At 41.8% G+C, this 15640-nt stretch overlaps 1 protein-coding gene across 1 annotated transcript in view; it reads right to left on the minus strand.

Annotated features, from left to right (window-relative positions):
- Positions 1–15640, minus strand: part of RERE (arginine-glutamic acid dipeptide repeats) — a 370885-nt gene that overhangs the window by 193175 nt on the left and 162070 nt on the right. Inside the window, exon 3 of the mRNA XM_090268534.1 lies at positions 3094–3164. Within this exon, the coding sequence (XP_090124660.1) occupies positions 3094–3164 (71 nt within the window). The remainder of the gene's footprint in view (positions 1–3093; positions 3165–15640) is intronic.

A 15640-nucleotide genomic window follows, 5' to 3' on the forward strand; every position in this document is an offset into this window, starting at 1 on the left:
TCTCACCGATGGCCCCTCTCTCTTCCTGCTTCTGCGTGTACCCGACCCATAATTCACCTCGCCTCTCCTGCGCCCGGGCCCCTGCTTCTGTCCCACTCCACAGAGACCTCTTTCCTTGTGGTCAAAACAGACCCCGGCCTCCCAGTGTGTAAATACGCCCACCCGAAGGAACACTTCCTAAGAGAAGAAAGCTTCTTGATGGAACATGGAATTCCCATCCCTTGAAAATGCTACTTTCAAAAACCTCAGTCCTGTTAGGGGTGCAACTGCTTCCCGGTCAGAGCTCTCACCTACCACCCCTGTGAGAGCACCGGGGGGCCTTGTGTGCTCTGACAGTTAAAGGTTAAAACTGAAGCCGTGGGTCCCATCCCCACAGAGCCCATCTTCCAAACAGGGACCCCCTTGAGAGTAACAGAGGACAGTGCTTAACAGTGTGCCAGGACAACAGATGTGGTCACCAGAAGTGGCGATGTTTCATACCACGGACTCAGATTCTACAGGAGGACAACCAGGTCCCCACCCGGTAAAATTCAGGGACCCGTCTCATCTCACACTGCACTAGTTCATGAACTGTCCCAGGAGCCTCAGCTCACTAACTAGCATTGTGCTAGGGGCTGGGGTAGCTGTGTTCTTATTCCACTTCTCAGTTCTTTAGCCTCTGATGTGTTCAACACTGTACTTTTAGTTACCATGAACCATAACGGGCACCCACCCGGCTCATTTTACGGTCCAAAAATATAACTCACAAAGTCACCGTGGTAAAAGGATTAATTCTAATTAATGGTGTAAACAAAGAAACACATCTCTCAGTTATAGCCTCCAACCAAATAAAGCTAAAAAGGTAAAATACATAATTAATCAATAACATGTCAAAGGTACTGGGTTTTTGTTTGCCACTGCTCCACTGCCATGCATGGTATTTCCTGTCGGCAAAACCAACTCCAATTACTTCTTTTTAAAATCTTGCAGAGGAGAAAAAAAGCGTATTTCCTTCTGTGCAGCTTTCCCCCTTACAGCTTGTGTAAGCTGAAGGGGGGAAAAAGCACCTATGACTATTCTCATCTATTAGGCTGCTGTTTTATAAATAGTAATGGGAACCAAGGAAAGAAGTGGCTATCCAGACAATAACTACATTCCTTCCAGTAGCAAACATTTCATCATCTCTATTAATCTTACACAATTATATGTGCAGAACTCAGACAAAAACATAAGACGTGGCCATGTGTGATTTAGAAAAAGGTATCGAAACACACTGCACCCTGCTCCCCACACTGTTCTCGCAGACAGCTTTAACGTGGCGTCCTAGACCAATACTGACGGCAGAAGCTTCGGCTTTTATTGCTGTTAATACCCTAAGCAATTACTGTAACTCAGCAGGAGCCTCTGCCCGGAACAGCAACTATCACATTGTAATCAGCATTTCATAAGCAATGCTGTTCAAACATGAAGGCAGCAGCTAATGTGCAAAAATTGTACAAAAGGGGCTCAGATTCTAATAGGCAAAAAACATAAATAAATAAATAAATCATTGCAATTTTCTTTCACAGCTACATCTTTTCCATGGTGCACTGGTATTACACTTGGTAAAAATCACACACAAAGACAATGACCAGGAAAAGAGCAGCAGCAGCAGTCACTAGCAAAAGAAAACTCTTCAGGAAACAAGGCCACCCACCACCAGAGTTTCAGATGTTAATGCAGCATCTGTAAAGAAAAACCTTTGGAAGGAAACATTTTATAAACAGCAAAGACCTCTAAAAATGGTAAAACCTCATGTTGACATAAAATCTGAATAAAAAGCATTAGATTTTTAGAAGATTAAACCACAAAACCACTTTACAAAGCAACCGGGGAAGTTAAAAGCAGCTTACCAAGGATAAACCTTGAAGAAAATGGAACATTTTACTTTCTTTTAAAACAGTAAGCATGTATTACTTTTGCAATAATTTTTTTAAGAAAGAAAAATAAATGGCATACATTTTTTAACTAACTAGATCAGAATATACTAATTGAGTATTTTGAGTCATTAAAATAATAAAAAGAAACAAAGAAGATGCAGAGTTAAAGATCTCTTCAGTTGCTACATTACTTTTCTTTAGACTGAAATATCATACAATGCATGCCAGAACACAAATACTGTCAAAAGTTTCAAAGGGTTTTGGAAATAAGGGCACTCACAGACTGATAAATATCTCTACAAATTAGGGTGTTTCCCTACACCTAAGACTAGACAGCAGTTCCCAACCTTCAAGTACAAGGATCCCTTTTTAAGATCTGAATGATTCAAAAGACCCCCAAATAACAGCATTTCAGTAGTATTTCATTTAGCAATTGGTTGAGGAAAATACTTAAGAAACAGTGCTTCTGAACTGTGTATTATCATTATGCATATTAATACACTCGAAAAGGAGTTTGTACAGACATATGAAACACATTTATTTAGACTGAGAATGCTTACTTGCAGACCTTCGCAAAATCTCTACAGATACCCAGGGATCCAAGACCCCCGGCGTGGGAGCCACCGGTCTGAAACTGGGATACGTATCATGACATCCGCACTTCCGGGCTTCGGAAAATATTTCAGTGGGAAAGCACCGGAGCTGTATACCACCCGTGAGCCAGACTTTCTTCCCCCACCTCCACGACTGGGAGGTCCCTATAAAGAATTCAGGAGACACTCCATACTGGCTAAAATATCTAAGTAAATTAATTATAGTCACCAATGAAACTAGTCTCTGGCCAATCACATTCTTTTTTCCCCAACTCATCAAATGCCAAATTTACTTTTCTTCAGGCTCTTCACAATGGCTGAGAAGAAACAAACTATTTCAGAAACTCAAGAATCTCTGAAATTGTCAAAATAGCTGTCAAAGGAAGAGCACGCCACACATGGTACTTACAGCCCAGCTTTATAACTCTGAGGATAAACCTGGTGACTGCCTTACGTGAGTCTACAGCTGCCAGGCAGTATGGACTCAGAAAGTAAACTAGTCATCAGGTCAGTACGATGGACAAGCAACCAAGAGACAGCCAGTGGAGCTGGAAAAGGAGAAGATCCAGAGCAGAATCAACAGCACATTAAAAAATGCTTACCAGTTTGAAGTCTTGAATGCTACAGATGAAATACGGTGTGTTTGGTCTCCGACTCTCGATATACACACAGTCTTTAAAAGAAAAAGAAATTTTAAAACAATGGCATTTACCTTTAAGGGAACAAAGACAGAGCCCATAAAGCCATTGCACAAATAAATAAATGACAAAGCACACACATTTTAGAAAAAAATCTTTTCTAAAACATCATATTAAACTATAAGTAATTTTAATAGAAGGAAACAGCCCTTGGGTTCTTTTTTGACCATTTTTCTGTTAAAGCCTCAGTTATTGTTTTTAGGGTCCCTGAAGAACGGGGGTGGGGGGATCCCATGGGATTATCCATATTCAGATGAAGGTACTTGTTCAAAGTACCTTCGTCATGACTCTTACGTCTTAGAATAACTCAGATGCTTGAGATTCCTCTATTGCCTCATTTCATATATGTTAAGAGCCAGGACAAAATCCTGAATATCTTAGTCAAATAGATTCTCCCACGTCTTTGCAAAGAGAAATGGCTTTGCCAAGTGCTACTTTATTTTCAATTACTACTTCATGAGGAAAGAAGTGAAGTGTAAAGACTAGCTTGAACATGCCATTACAGTGATCTTGTCCCTTAAACCAAGAAAGAAGAAAATTAATCTCTTGTGGATAATTTACTATAAATTTTAACTTCAATACATTTTATTTTCTAATTGTAAAGAAAACCAAAAAAGCCAGTCAGAGATGTAATGAAGTAAACCAAATTACGCTTTGGGAAGAGAAGCACTTCCGTAAATTACGTCTGACGTGGCAGTGGCTGAGTCATCATGTTTGGTGCTCTCAACTCCTGGAGTCTAAAAGGTTGCTTTTAAAAATGGCAGGTTAAAAAATAGTAATAAAATACAAATGGCAGACTAAGATACATTTTTTAAGTGCAATGATTTTAAGTTAAGCGGTGGTTATAAAGAAATATAAAGCCTCTCCACATCACAGCCCAAGATCATTACAAAGTTTAGGACAAAACAGCCATGTGTGATTTCACTGAGGAGTCAGGAGCCGAGACCCAGCAGAGCAGCGGTCACACCGCAAGTGCCAGCACCCCCTAAGAAGACGGTCACTTCTTTCCAAAAACCTTTCTGAAAAACATCAGGGTATTTGTAGCCCAAAGTCACTGCAGAAAATGAAGGAATCATTCAGGCATCCAGAATTTCCCACCTGAATTCTCTACTCACATGTAGACTGAATAACAGAGATTCAACCCCTGTATCATCCATGTCAAACAGCAGCTCGAGAACGAACTGTTGGCTGAGCTTTCTATCTTGTTCCAGAATCCAGGACGCTAAATAAAACTGCTCAACACCCAGGCAACATGCATTTAATATGCTCATCATCTCAAGAAAAAAACAAGAGAGGTCTTCGCACTATGGTGCATGTATCTCCTCCCACCCCTAGTTTGGCAATCAAGTAAAAAGAGAAGAAATCCATTCCTAAGTAAAAACTACTGCTCCAATTTGCACAATTCTGGAACAAACCAAGGGTCTCAACTTCTGTGTTCTCCTCCCTACTGCATCCAACTACCAGTATTTTAAATCTCCAGACAGGTTATTTACTCTCCCATTCAACCCGAACACGAATGACAGCCTGCACGGCCTCCGTCCTGGCTCCCACGCAACACTGGCACACCCAGCTGCTCTTCACTGGCTTCCCAGTTAATAGGTCACTTTCTTAAATAACGGCCTACCTGTTCTTCCTAAAGCCCACGTGACAAGAATTCTTCTGTATCCAGCGGTCTGGTCCCACAGCACAGCTCCCCCTCCCCCGGGCTACACTCTCCAAGAGAAACACCGACGCCCCTACCGCTAAGCCCACCCGAACCCCGTTCCTGCCTTCATCGCACCAGCACCCGCGGCCTCACCATGAGTTTCCGCCAGCAGCAGCAATTCTCACGGCTGCCCTGCAAAGAAACGGCACCCCCTCTTTCCTTTTACGTAAAACTGACGGTTTACATGCCCTGTTTGCTCAGTTATTTGGCGGTCGGATAGTCGGCACCGTCCACATTGCTATTTGCGAGCTTTTGAGGTCAGAGAACCTTACTTCAGTGTCCTCTGCATCCACAAGGCCTGGTGTCTGGCATTCGTGTTGGCAAAACCACACAAAACTGAAGTACATGACAGATGCTTAGCTAGTGAAAACTACGTGCAACTTTGTTCTTTTTACATAAAGAAAAGCTCTCTATGTACTTTTCATAATCAACAGAATCATTATTACTATAAAACCTCTTACTCTGAGACATAAAGCAGCTGTTAATTTTTTTTTACATAAAGCAGTTATTAACGTGTATATAAAAACGCTTTCCAGGAAAATGGAGAGCGTCTACCCTCTTTCCTTTCTCACTGCAAACTTACGTTCCGGAAAGTGACCCTCTGTAAGTACGCCTGGTGTAACTCTGTGAGAGAAAGGAAGAAAGGAAGAAAGGACCATGCTGGCGTGCCAAGGACCACCCCCAACGCCCTCTGCCCAAACACGTGTCTGCCGCCTTGCCTGAAGCTGCCTCGCAATCCTGACTTGAGAACCACCGCTGGGAGGATTACTGCAGACTGAGCAAGCAGATCCCCACATCTGACACATGGAATTAACACATTTACCTACGCATGCCTTATTACTAGATAAAAAGTCACCTCTTTCTGGTTAAAAAAGTTACCATGGCAACTCGGATTGATCCAAAGCTACAAATTCACATGAGAGTCCAATGCACAAGGCTAGTGATCTGTAAAACAGGTTATTATATCAAATGACCTCTATCAGTATTTTGAAACTTATACATAAGCTCACTTCAAAATTAAGTGACAAAAGTTAAGAGTTTGTTTGCATAAATAGAACAAGGAATGGCCAAGATCAGGGGTAGGATAAACTGAAAACTTCCATATGTCCAACTTGCCACAGAAATGGGAAAAATACAGTTTTGATCTGACTTTTATAACTCATTTAAAAATAAAAGCATGAAAAATTATTGTAGAGTCCACTTTTCTTTATAACCCATAAAAAATTAGGATGATCCAACTAAAAGAGAATATATTCTAAGAAACAATTTGGAATTTAAGTCTCACACACACAAATCTGATTTTTCTTCTTAATGATTTTCAAAACAAGGTTAAATAAGGGCAAATACTCATAAGAAACATTTCCCTCATCTCATTAATTAAGCAGCTATTTAAGGAAATAACTTTATATAGATGTTTACAGTTAGCCCCAAAATAAAGTGGTTTATTTGGGAAGGGAAAGGTGAGACCCTAAGTCAAGAGCAATGTTAAAATCTCAGCTGGAATATATGCCCAGTAATTTCTTAAAACCAAAATGATTTGTCAAGAATTTTCATGCAGCCCTGGCTGCTGTGGCTCAGTGGATTGAGCACCAACCTGTGAACCAAAAGGTCGCTGGTTCGATTCCCAATCAGGGCACATGACTGGGTTGCAGTCCAGGTCCCCAGCTGGGGGTGCACAAGATGCAACCAATCGATGTTTTTCTCCCTCTCTTTCTCCCTCCCTTCCCCTCTCTCTAAAAGTAAATAAATAAAATCTTTTAAAAAAATAATTTTCATGCAATTTATGAGTGCATGGATTGTCTAAAGCTGGTTTCAGTCAGCTGGATCAATGATCCTCCATGAAACTCCCCCATGATGAATGTAAACACTGCAGACAGCTTTCATTTCTATTTTTTTAAAAAAGAGCTTTAAAAATCAAAAAGTTAGCAGTTCTGCAAGAACTGAGCAAAGCCGATGCAATCCATTAAGTGCATAATGCACATGCTATTACCATCAATATCAATTATGCCAAACGACAGATGATAACTAATTTTTTCTTTATGTGGGTATCTGCAACTAAAGTCCCGGGTCTAGGCTAAGGCTTGTTCTTTAACACCTAGCCTCTGCCCGGCAACAGATCCCACAATTAAGTGACCCCCAAATCCCGTGTCCACGATTTGGGCCGGGATACTGAGCAGCGGTGTTTCTAGCTGCTTCTCATCCCCCAGCGCGGCTTTGTGTCCGAGAGCCCGCTGTGCCGCCTGCAGACAGCAGAGCGTGGGCCGAGTTGGAGAAGAAAGTGAGCCAAAATGTGAGAGCAGGTTCTCAAGGCAAAGGAAACCCTCTGCTTTTTCAACGCTCAGCAAATCAGCACAAATGGAGCCATTATTTCAAGCGGTGTGCTGCCAGCGTTTTTAAAAGATGCACTACCTGACTATGCAGTCAGGGGCACGGAGCTCTTTCCCCTAGACTGCCAAGTAGGAAGATGACAAGCGCCAACAACAACGGCGTCTGGTGTGAGTGAATCAAAAGTGTGCCTGTTTTTTTGTCAGGTCGGCAGAAAGAATAGTTTCTGGTGCGCTGCAGAATTTTAGTAGTTTATGTGTGCCGTGAGGTGGCAAAGGCTGAACCTCGCTCAGGGTGGAGAGGTGGGAGAGGGGGATAAACAGTGACAGAAGGGGGCTTGACTTGGGGTGTTGTGCACACACCACCCTACAGAGAGGATGGAGTACAGAATGGTACCCCTAAAACCTATATAATTGTATTAACCAATGTCACCCCAGTAAGTTCAATAAAAAATACAAATGCTAACAGCTTAAATAATAATAAAGAAAAGGAAATTGCTGAACTAGAGGAAGAGCACAGTCCTCTCAAGGGTGAAAAACCAGAGCATGAGGCATCAGGCAGCCTGTCGCCCGGAAACACAAAGCACCTGTGAGCATCCCTGCTGACACCCCCCCCCTCCGGAGCGCAGCGGACACCGGCCCACGCGCGCACGGAGCGGGCAGCACTGCGCACCAGCGCTACGGCCGCTCAGCCGCCCCGGGAAGCTTCCCGCCCCGGTCGACGCCGTCCTGCCTGCGCCCTCGGAAACGAACGCCTCCCGTCCCTCCGCAGGCTCGGCGGCGCGCCCTGCCGCAGCCTTCAGGAGGAAGCCCCTACTGCTGGTGAAGGCCGCGCACGAACAAGACCTTCTCACAAACCAATCCCGCAGCGCGCAGGCCGGGCGGACAGGGCCGGGCACGGAGGCCGACCCTCGGGATGCCCTGCTCTTCCAGACACCTCTACCCCAGACCCTGGAACCATTCAGGGCAGGTGCGCTCAGAAATCACCCATCATGAAATGGGCAAACGCAGTGAGAGTCTTAAAAAACAACAACTTTTTTTCCCACGAGGCCGCACACAGCCGCACACCGCCTCTCACAACGACACCAGCTGGGGCCGGATACAGACGGGCTCCCAGAACACTCACCTAGCGGGGGAAGCCTGTGCTACCAGCGGCCCATCCTCCAGAAGATACATAATTCAGGGTTGGGGGGGTTCCCCCTTGTATATCCTTGGCTCCTTCCTTTTTAAACACCATGAAAATTCAATTCCATGTATTCAGATATCTACAGATTCCCTAATACAGGCTTTTGTCTAAAAACAGAACACTATATCCTTCTAGCTGACATTGATCTGTCTTTATCCTCATTGCTAACAGGAAATTATTATTCTAAGAGGGAATTAAATTATGAGAAAAACCAAGTGTGTATGTGTGTGTGTTGGGGGGGCAGGTCATAATAAACAAAAGGCTTTTGTTTAAATTTCCCACATTTTTCTTTTCTCCTCTAGGAGAGAGAAAAATCTTCCAATGTGTCAAAAGCTGAAAGACTGATCCAAGACTATCTTCCTAACTAAGAAGTGATGCACGTATTTTGGAAGACCTGCTGCGGCAAGCCCCCCTCCCCCAATCAATCATATGGACGTGAGAACTCTGTTAAACATGAAAAAGCAGGAGTATCCTGCCAGCAGCAGCAATCTTATTATTATGCCGATATTCTAAAAGTCAGCCATGGTTTGACACCTGCATTACACGCTCATGCATTACACTCGCATCACATTTTATTTTGAAAATGTTCCTGAAAAAGCTCTCCCTGTAACCTATACTGAATCCCTATTATGGAAAAAGATTCTAAACAGCTTAACATACAAACTCCATTACATGATGCAGACCTCTCTGATACTTCTAACTACTGTGTTTGTGCAGAGCTCATGTACTGTAAGAAAACACAGGGAACGAGGGCAGGCGGAAGCTATGTTAAGCATCAGTGACGGCCATTTGCCCTATGGAGCCAAGTATCCAGGGCATGAGAGGCACGGGGGTGGGACACTCACCTACCCTCCTAATGCCTGAGAAGGAGGCAACAGCCTACCCTCAATCCAGTGAACTCTATCACAATAAACAAACTCCGCTACAAAACCCCTGTTACGTAGACGATGATCGCTAATGGGGACGCCCACGGGTCCTTAACACACAGATGATCACTGGAACATGACTGGAATAGTACACTTAGGAAATCAATGTGGAGACAGTTCAAACACTCCTAGGAACACTACGTCTGTCTTCACAGAACAAGAATCACCAGGGGCAGGCAGGCCAGAGGGGAGAGTCTTCTCTCCTCACAAGGCTGACAAGAAACGAATCGCTAGTCTGATCATCTGGCGTCGCAGCCTGCAGAGCAGATTTCAAGCAACACCTCTTGTTCCTTTTCAGAAAACAACGCGCTGAAAGCCCGGGCTTCACAGTAAACGGTTCAACCAATTTGCAGTGCTCGCTGGAAATACACAGGAGAATTCAGAATGCCTGGCTATAATTCTTATTTGGCAAATGATTTTATTATAAACTGGTATCAGAGTGAATCCATTTTCTTTACAGGTTTTCTGCTTCTGTTTAATGGACTGTCAGTATAATTTAGATTTCATCTATTTAAACTCATTCAAGCCTGGCTCTGGATTGTACAGTAAATGGAACATATTTCTATTCAATGAAATTAATGACAGTTAATTTTAGTCTGCAGTTCTCAATTTTGTAAAAGCAACTGTTCCACAGTTCAAACATGAGGCTACAAAATTTCCATGCCAATTACGTTTTTGGTACTTCATAAGCATACATATTTTGTAAGCTTTCCTTGTAAGACTAATGTATATGTTCATTTAATATTTCTTCCCACTCAAATATTTACTACTAGCTTTCTATAAAGAATTAGGACTTAAATTATAACTAAGAGCAAGGGAAATGAAAGTTAATTGTCAGTCTGAAAAGAGATGCTCAATTACAATTGGTTTTCTAAGCTAGTAAAACTAAAGATTAAAACTTTCTGCCACATACGTTTTTTTACTATTGGATGATTTCCTTATATATTTCAAATCAATCACAACTGTAGTGAACATTAAGTGAAATTTATTAAACTTACCATATGGATTTAAACAAACAATCATAGCACACAGCACATATTAGTAAATATTGTGCTGAAAAACGTCTGAGACTGGTATTCTGTTTAACAGAAATTTATTCCTGGGTTTTATTTACCAGGCTAACCAATGATCCCATGAGTCATTTTTGTTTTTAGTCATTAGATTAGTCTTTCACCTAAGCATCCACACAGCTGTGAAAGAGATCCCTAAAGGAGAAAAGGGCATGGAAAAAAGCACCTTAAGAGAAATTTAACCAATCAAGACCCAAATAATAATAAGGAAACCAGCCAGAATTTGCTTCCCCCGAACTATAACCACCAGGGCCACAGACTGACAGACTGCAATTTTCAAAAAAACAAGACAGTAAAGGAGAACCCAAGGTAGCCTTTCCATTCCTTTATCAGCGTGACAGTCTCCACCTGCTCAGCTGGTTGCTGATTCTCCGATAAGGACGCTCCAATCATGCCCCCTCCCATCAACTGCCACACGCTGTTGCCTCTGCTGGAGACATTCCTCCTCTACCAGTCCTACTGCACTTCTGCCCAACTTCCAGGACACAAATCAAAGCCGCTATGGTCCTCATGTCTACCTCAATGTCACAAACTTATAATCTGTCCTCTCAGTGGGTATCTGCCCCTCCTGCCTGTTACTAACACAGCACATTACTTGAATGATAATTTCTCCCTGTAAAGGCATCAAGGGCTAGAACTCTATTTTTGTGTCTTGCCCTCCACCTTATCTCCACCAAAAACACTGCACAAAGTTACACACAGAGAAAACTGCACTTTTATGTTATCGGCTTATTAATAAAACACTACTAATACTATGGCTGGCTTCTAACATACCTCATTAAATTCAACTAGTTTATTCAAAGCCAATTGGTCTCAGTGGACTTCAAATGTAATCATTTGCTTTAATTTCTAGGAACTGCTAAGGGCGAGTAAATCGTGTCCCATGACCCTCTTCCTCTCCTCATACCCCTTCCTCCCAGCCCTCCATACGTCATTCTTGTTTTCTCTGGGTTTTTGTTGTTACGGTAACCATCGCTTATTTTAAGAATAATTAAAAGTATCTAGTCACTTACACATGACTGAATAATGAGACCTCAGATTATCACCAAAGATCTTTAGCCAACTATGAATTTAAAATGTCTTTTTATAAGTATTCACAGGTATTTGGAAAGAAAAACAATTCCACCTACACAACTATTTCCAAGTATCTATCTACTTAGGATTCTACATGTACTTACTTTGCTTTATACCACATACATCACTGTCAAGCTAAAAAGTATTTGGGTGGGGGAGTAGGTGGGATCTCGTCTGCCATCCACCTGCCACTTTTATAATTAAAATTAGCAAAGATCTGAAAAGGTCGCAGTATTTAAAGTATCTAAATGTCGCTTGATTTCTAAAATGAGACCAGGATTTCGTTTATTGTTTGGGCCATAAGCAGCTCTGGACGCTTCCTACACAAAACTGTATCCACCACGCACTTCAGCAAACGAGGGCAGCTGGTCTGGGCCAGTACGACGCGCAACGGAAGTTCGCTTTCTGTAATGCGTGCCTTGGAAAAATCACGTTTTGAACATCTGCTGAGACAAAATTAATCAGGCTTGGAGGGTGAGGGAATTAAGATTTCTCCATTTTAAATGAAAAGGTAACAGGCTAATCTTGTCAAGATGACATGAAAGCTAAAAAATGAAGACAAATATATTCTACAAGGAACAAAACCATAAATTCATAAAACATGTACACACAGACTGATGGGTACCACCTATGTGCCAGCTAAGTGCTAGAGATACTGAATATAAAAATACTGTCCTTCTCTTGATAAGGTCATCATCTGATAATATTAGAGCGAGGCACGAAAACAAATATCTATATGTCTTTAATACTTTTATTTGTACTTGTTTTTCAGACTCTGTAGCAGAGACTGCTGGCTGCGCATAATATTCATTCTGCTCTTCTTCCTTAAAAACAGAACATATGATGCTGAGCAGGGCCTATGGCCTTGGACAAAAGGCCACGTTTCGCAGGCTCCCTCCCAGCGAGCTTGGGCCTCTGACGAACTGTGGTCACGGAACAGAAGTAGGCACAGTATCGCAACTTCTGGAAACTGGGAGGCCTCGCTCTTCTTACCCTTCCTGCTAGCCTGAAGGCAAACGTATCAGCCGGAGGTGGAGCACCAGATGGATCACTAGCTGAGGATGGGAACGGAGGCCACACACAACCGCATAACAAAGCCTTTGGCTGTTCACCCTTCGGTGTTTCTGGCCATTGTATGCAAATATCTTCAAATTACTTAAAAACGGGGCAAAACAGTTAAACTATATTCATTAACGGAGTGACACCAGAACAATGATTTGGAGAAAATATTCCAATATTTTTTAGTAAAGAAAGCTAGGAACAAACAGATGAGCTTATCAAGAGTATAAAAACACAGGACAGAGACCTTGACTTAGAGAGACTAAAATACCTTGATTAGCCAGTGGGAGATAAAATAAGGCAGAATAAAGTCCACAACTGCCTCCTGAAGAAACTTCACAGCTAAGCCAAGTTCCTAGTAGGACTCACTCCAAGGCTTTACACATAGGAATAAGCGAGGTAACTTCTCCTGCAAACTGACGGGCATCTGGGGTCAAGGGCAGGCTCATGGGGTCTGCTGGCACCACGCAGGCTCCCTGTCCTGTCCACTTCTCTATGCATTCGATTTTAGGACTTCCTAGAGAGCATGTGGCTGCTCCTCCAACACAAATTCAGGGACCATTGATAACCAAATTTGCCAGAACACTGTATCATTTATAAAAGTTAAAGCTGACCAGAATTCATACTATACTAAGTTCTCAGACTATATTCCATATTTTACTTCACACTAAAAAGAAGATATTCTCTCTAATGTCACAACTTTATCTCTTCCTTTCCACACCATTAACTGTGGGTAAAAAACAGAGCACACAAATGTGCCCGATCCATTCTCTGAGGTGAAGATTTACTATCCAAAGATAACATAAAGCCTCTTGTTCTACCTAGAGAATACTCCTGATTTCAAAACTGCAAACTCAGTCACTTGCAGAGGCGAGAAGCCTATGGTACCCCAGAGCCTGTTAGAACAAACTGTCATGGCAACACATTAAAATTCCTTAGGACCCTTTAATTCAACAACTCTACTCCTGAAGAAAGCAAACAGACATGAATAAACATTCACCACTGTTGTTTACAATGGAGACTACCCGAAAAGAACCCAAAATCTGTAACTTGATCCATTATGCTATCTACCCCTTGCTGCGGGCGTGCCTAATGTTTTTGTGCCACGGATGCCTTCAGCAATCTACACGCCCATTCTCTAAATAAATAAGTAAATAAATGTGTGTTTTGAATTTACGAAAACATGTATTGACTACTTACCACAATTTACATATATGTACTCTTTACTGATTCATGGAATAAGATTTATTAGAGGTTATTCCCTTAATAACCTTCATAATTTCAAAGTTGTGATAAACATTTTGAGATGTTTTTCTCTACCTGAACTATAAGAATATTTATAATTTATATTGATGGTACAGGTACTGCCAATATTACTATGGCATATTGTCTACTTTCACAATTGAAGCAAATGCTGACTGTCATGTGAAATGTAATGAATTAGTAAAAATTAAGATGTAATTTTTACCCACCCAAGTTCACAGTCAGGGATTCTATTCAGAGTCCACTAGGTCGACCATGGTCCCCAGGTTAAGAACTCCAGTATTAATGGCATACTAAGCAGCAATCATGATTTATATTTAGAATTACTGACATGACAATAAATTCAAAACAGAAATGTTAAGTTACACACACACACACACACACACATATTACAGAATGCTGAATAGCGTAACTCCATGTGTGTTTACTAAGGAAACTGACCATATAACAAAATACTGAACAGTAGTTTAGTGGTTTTAATGCTCTAATTTTGCTTACCTGATACTACAATTTTTTAAATGTATTATTTGTTCATCAAAAGAACAAATGCAAGAGGGAAAATATGGGGGAGAAATAAAACTAAAGGCCTATTACCAAATATCATAAATGCAATCATAGGGCAAAGGCAAAAGCAACAGGTGAGTTCAGGGAAGAGACGTAAAAACGGGCCACCTGTAACCATTAAAGAGGTTGGGTTGCAGGAACAATAGTGCACACAGAGTTGGAAATCCGTACGTCAGTGTAGCAAATGCCATAGCGCTGAGCATCCTAGCAGCCGGGAAATAACACAAGAAAAACACATGACAGAACGGATGGCCTCTACAAACAACTAGCTTCTACCAATCACAATCTGAATGCCAAATGCAATTTTTTGAAAGACTGCACTCCACAATGTCAAAGATCTATTTTTCAGACAGTTGCTGCAAACTTCAAAAGCATTCTCCCTTGCCAAAAAGATAATCCAGGGCTTTTCTCTCTCAAAAGATCTCCCGGCCAGGACAGAGAGCAAACCGGAGACCAAGTCTCCGTGCCTGGCTTGGAGCCTGAGGTGAGACAATGCCCTGGAGAGGAGAAGCAGGACGCCCCTAACACTGAGTGCTGCCAGGGCTACTTCTCAAATGCGGACCCCACGCAAACACTGCTTTTCAGTTACACTGCTCTGACAATGTAAAAACACAACACACCAGGGGAGACCTGCTGGTGACGTCTTCTTCCCCTCTACTAAAGGGAAAGTATTATAATTATGCGAAGTATTATTAACATTCCCTAAATCAGTTTGGTAACTGCACATTACCTCTGTTTTATAATACCAGCACAAAGGGGTTTTCAGGACAAGTAGCCTGAAAACTAAACACCACCTAACAATAGCCTGCCTTAGAACCAGCACTGACACATACATTCACTAAATGGAGCACAAATTAAAATGTTAATGGAAAAGCTAAGAATGAAAAACAAGAGACTGAAATAATATTTAAAATCTGTATATAAAAGCACTCTATTTTTTCTTTTAAAAGAAACTTACAGCCATACTCAAAGCCACTCCCCTCCCATTTTTTTACTATATAAACCGCTATCAATTGATCGAAAGTGAGACACTAACACACCATCTGTCAAGCAGCAACCTCTGCCCAGCACACACACAGCAATGCCTACAGCCTTCAACGGGAACGTAAAACAACCCTTCTGCCCTTCACAATTTTTTTACACGTTAGACTACCACACTTTACATCATTAAAAAGTATTCCCTGCAAAGGCAACTGAAGAAGGAAATTTAGAGATGAGAAAATAAATTTATGGGTTAAATGAGCAAACAAACATGGAATATCTTTCATATGTAGCATATA

Source organism: Furipterus horrens, unplaced genomic scaffold (assembly GCF_987537825.1).
Source record: "Furipterus horrens unplaced genomic scaffold, mFurHor1.1.pri manual_scaffold_3, whole genome shotgun sequence".
NCBI classification, from domain to species: domain Eukaryota; kingdom Metazoa; phylum Chordata; class Mammalia; order Chiroptera; family Furipteridae; genus Furipterus; species Furipterus horrens.